This window comes from Camellia sinensis, chromosome 13 (genome assembly GCF_055761805.1).
Source record: "Camellia sinensis isolate YWXY chromosome 13, ASM5576180v1, whole genome shotgun sequence".
Lineage (NCBI taxonomy): Eukaryota > Viridiplantae > Streptophyta > Magnoliopsida > Ericales > Theaceae > Camellia > Camellia sinensis.
Window position 1 is genome coordinate 147,426,927 of NC_138973.1, and position 3,770 is coordinate 147,430,696.

Below are 3,770 nucleotides of genomic sequence, written 5' to 3' on the forward strand. Positions count from 1 at the left end.
CCTAAATTGTTGGAAAATCAAATTGTTGTTTCAAGACTAAACTGCTTTGATAAATTATTATATTATCAATTGAATCAAATTATTTCTGAAACATGTGTGAACTTGGCATACTGTAAACTATTTGTTTTGGTCTCATGTTTATAATGATGAACCACCATGTTTTGCAAAACTGATGTGTATTGATTATTGGGACCATGTGTGTATTTAGTCCAGGGAAATTATTCCACTGTGTGTGGTGACTCTGGCCACTCGGGAACAGATCCGGGTTGGGCCGTGATGACTCTAGTGCTCAACGATTGTAAGGAACAGACCTTTAAAAACAACTAGGTGACCTTCAATCGGATCGCCTTTGAGAAAAGGCCCAGGTGCCACCCTGAGGATGACTCTTAGCGGGGACTCAATTGCATGGACCTCTAGGGCATTTCTTTAGTTTAGAGTGTTATGTCAAATTTGTGCATATTTATATTTATTCTTATCGAAGTTCATTTAGGATTATTTTTTTATATGTGGGTTGTTTATATCCCATAAGTTTGGATGGTTTGTGATTACGGTTGATTTTGCCATTTATAATTGTGACATGTCTGGATTGAGTTTTGGTTATTTATTATTGGACTATTGTTCAGTTGTTCAATATGATTGGATTCGTGTTTAGGCTTACGTGTGCCTTGGGCTAAGTCCCTGTGGGCCACGGCCGGTCATGCCCGGATTTGGGGTGTGACAATTGTGGTATCAGAGCTATGGTTTATCGAGTTACATATCTTGCATTTCATCATTTAGACGAGGTCCGAGTCCCTATAGTCCTTAGTAGTGTTTAGTTAAGTTAGTTTTGTTTAAGCTTGTGTTGAACTTTTCTTAATTTCGTTTTGAAGGTTAAGAGATGGCACCTAAGAGAAGAAGTGTCAATGCTCTTGGAACTGAACAACCAGCTGCTAATCGTAGAGTTCCCCCTGTTTCTATGCCCCCTACCGCACCACCTGTTGCTCCAGTCGTCCCGGAAGCACCAGGAGTTGTTCCTGCTGCACCAGCCGCACAGGTTTTACAGTCATTGTTGGGATTACTGAACAGTCATGTAGCCACACAACCAGCAGTTCACCCAACTTTAACTTTGGATAGAGGTTCCTTATTTGAGATGTTTATGAAGGCAAAACCTCCAGAATTTCACGGAACAGTGGACCCTACGGAGGTAGAGGCATGGGTATTAGAGATGGAGAAAATATTTGATGTTGTAGGTTGTTCAGGAGACCAGAAGGTGGCCTTCGCAGCTTTTAGGTTCAAGGGTCAAGCAGAGCATTGGTGGCGCATGGTGAAGCGTCAATATGAGGGTAGAGAAACAGAGCTAGTGTGGAGCAAGTTTCTAGAATTGTTTAATGAGAAATACTTCCCTGAAGCGGTGCGAAGGCAGAAGCAAGTGGATTTTCTCAATTTGAAGCAAAATGACATGTCAGTGGCTCAGTATGAAGCCAAGTTTGCGGAGTTGTCGAGGTATGCCCCACATCAGGTGGCCATAGAGGAAGATAGAGTGATGTTGTTTGAGAATGGCTTGCGGTCAGAGATCTATGCAAAAGTAGCTATTTTGGAGATGAAGACATATTCTGCATTGGTAAGCAAGGCATTACTAGCTGAAAGGGGAGTAGAAGAGGAAAAGAGAGCTGAGGAACAAAGGGCTAAGGAACCACAAAACAAGAGACTTAGAGAGGAGAGACAAGTAGAGCATCGTGGTGGTGGTAGTAATCCTAGCAAGAAGCCTTACACCCAAGGTCAGGTCAGCAATGGCATGAGGCAGCAGAATCGGAGGAATTGTGATAGATGTGGTAGGTCACATTCTGTTGGGTATAATTGTGATGGCACAGCTCGAACATGCTTTAAGTGTGGCAAGCTTGGTCATCTCTCTGCACAATGTAGGTCTAAGGGACTGGGAGGTCAGTCAGTAGCACAGTCATTTCAAGGGCAAGGGCAGAGACGAACTTTTTATAGCGGTGGGTTTAACCAGAAGCAGAATAATGGCAAAAGTGGGACTACCCAAGGGCAGACATCCGGGAATGGGGCTCAGGATAAGAAGTTAGCAGCTACCCAAGGACGTGTTTACGCTCTCACTAGAGAGGAGGCTGAGGCTGCTCCATCTGTGGTGCAAGGTACACTCCTTATATCATCTGTACCTGCCAGAGTTTTAGTTGATTCAGGATCTACACATTCTTTTGCTGCACCTAAGTTTCTACGTCATTTGTCTATTCCTTGTGAGCCTTTGGATGTAGCTATTGCTGTGTCTACTTCATTAGGAGAAACAGTAGTGTTAGGAGATATTTGTAGATCTTGTGAGATAGAGATGGATGGTAGAAATTTTCCAGTGGATTTGATTTCTTTAGAGATGAAGGATTTTGACGTGATTTTGGGGATGGATTGGTTAACGAAGCATCATGCCTCTATTGATTGTTTTAGAAAGAGGGTAGTTTTTGCTATGCCAGGGCAACATGAGTTTTTCTTTCAGGGAGATGGAAAAGGGTCTTCTATTTGTTTTGTTTCTTCCCTTCAGGCTAACCGAATGTTGAGAAAAGGGTGTCGTGGTTATTTAGCTTGTGTGGTGAGTACTGAACAACCAGAGCAGAGGTTAGAGGAGTTGCCTGTAGTGAGGGAATTTGTTGATGTTTTTCCAGAGGATCTACCTGGTCTTCCTCCAGACCGTGAGGCTGAATTTTCCATTGACTTGATCCCTAATACAACACCTATCTCTAAAGCACCCTATAGAATGGCACCGTTGGAGTTGAGGGAGTTACAAACTCAGTTACAAGAGTTGTTAGACAGAGGTTTTATTAGGCCTAGTGTTTCACCTTGGGGAGCACCTGTGTTGTTTGTGAAGAAGAAGGATGGGTCTATGAGATTATGTATTGATTATAGAGAACTGAACAAAGTCACAGTGAAGAATAGGTATCCTTTGCCACGCATTGATGATCTATTTGACCAGTTGCAGGGAGCTCAAGTATTCTCTAAAATTGACTTGAGGTCAGGCTATCACCAGTTGAAGGTAAGGGATGAGGATGTTCCTAAGACTGCTTTTAGAACCCGTTACGGGCATTATGAGTTCTTGGTGATGCCTTTTGGTCTCACAAATGCACCAGCCGCATTTATGGATTTAATGAACAGAGTATTTAAGCCCCAACTGGATAAATTTGTGGTAGTATTTATTGATGACATCCTAATTTATTCGAGAAGTAAGGAGGAGCATGAGCAGCATTTGAGGGTAGTACTGCAGATCCTTAGGGAGAAGAGATTGTATGCAAAATTTAAGAAGTGTGAATTCTGGTTGAGTAGTGTATCCTTTTTGGGTCATGTAGTGAGTAAAGATGGGGTATCTGTGGATAGCACGAAGGTGACAGCAATTGTTGATTGGCCATGACCTACTTCTGTGACGGAGGTACGTAGCTTTCTAGGGCTTGCTGGGTATTACAGACGGTTTGTGGAAGGATTATCCCGTATTGCTTTGCCACTTACCAATCTCACCAGGAAAGGGGTAAAGTTTGAGTGGAATGATGATTGTGAGCGTAGTTTCCAAGAGTTTAAACAGAGATTGACATCAGCTCCAATCCTTGCCTTACCTACAGATGGAGGTGGTTTTGTGATTTATAGTGATGCTTCACGACAGGGTTTAGGATGTGTGCTCATGCAGCATGGGAAGGTGATTGCTTATGCGTCACGACAGTTGAAAATACATGAGAAAAACTATCCTACGCACGACTTAGAGTTAGCAGCAGTGATTTTTGCTCTTAAGATCTGGC

The 3,770-nt window shown here is 42.7% G+C and overlaps 1 protein-coding gene across 1 annotated transcript; it reads left to right on the forward strand.

The window, feature by feature from the left end:
- The first annotated feature begins 1,129 nt into the window (after positions 1 to 1,129).
- LOC145805775 (uncharacterized) lies at positions 1,130 to 3,391 on the forward strand. The gene is made up of 3 exons (XM_082900983.1): positions 1,130 to 2,344; positions 2,531 to 2,678; positions 3,330 to 3,391. The coding sequence occupies exons 1-3, from the start codon at positions 1,130 to 1,132 to the stop codon at positions 3,389 to 3,391; spliced, it is 1,425 nt and encodes a 474-aa protein (XP_082757109.1).
- The last annotated feature ends 379 nt before the right edge of the window (positions 3,392 to 3,770 follow it).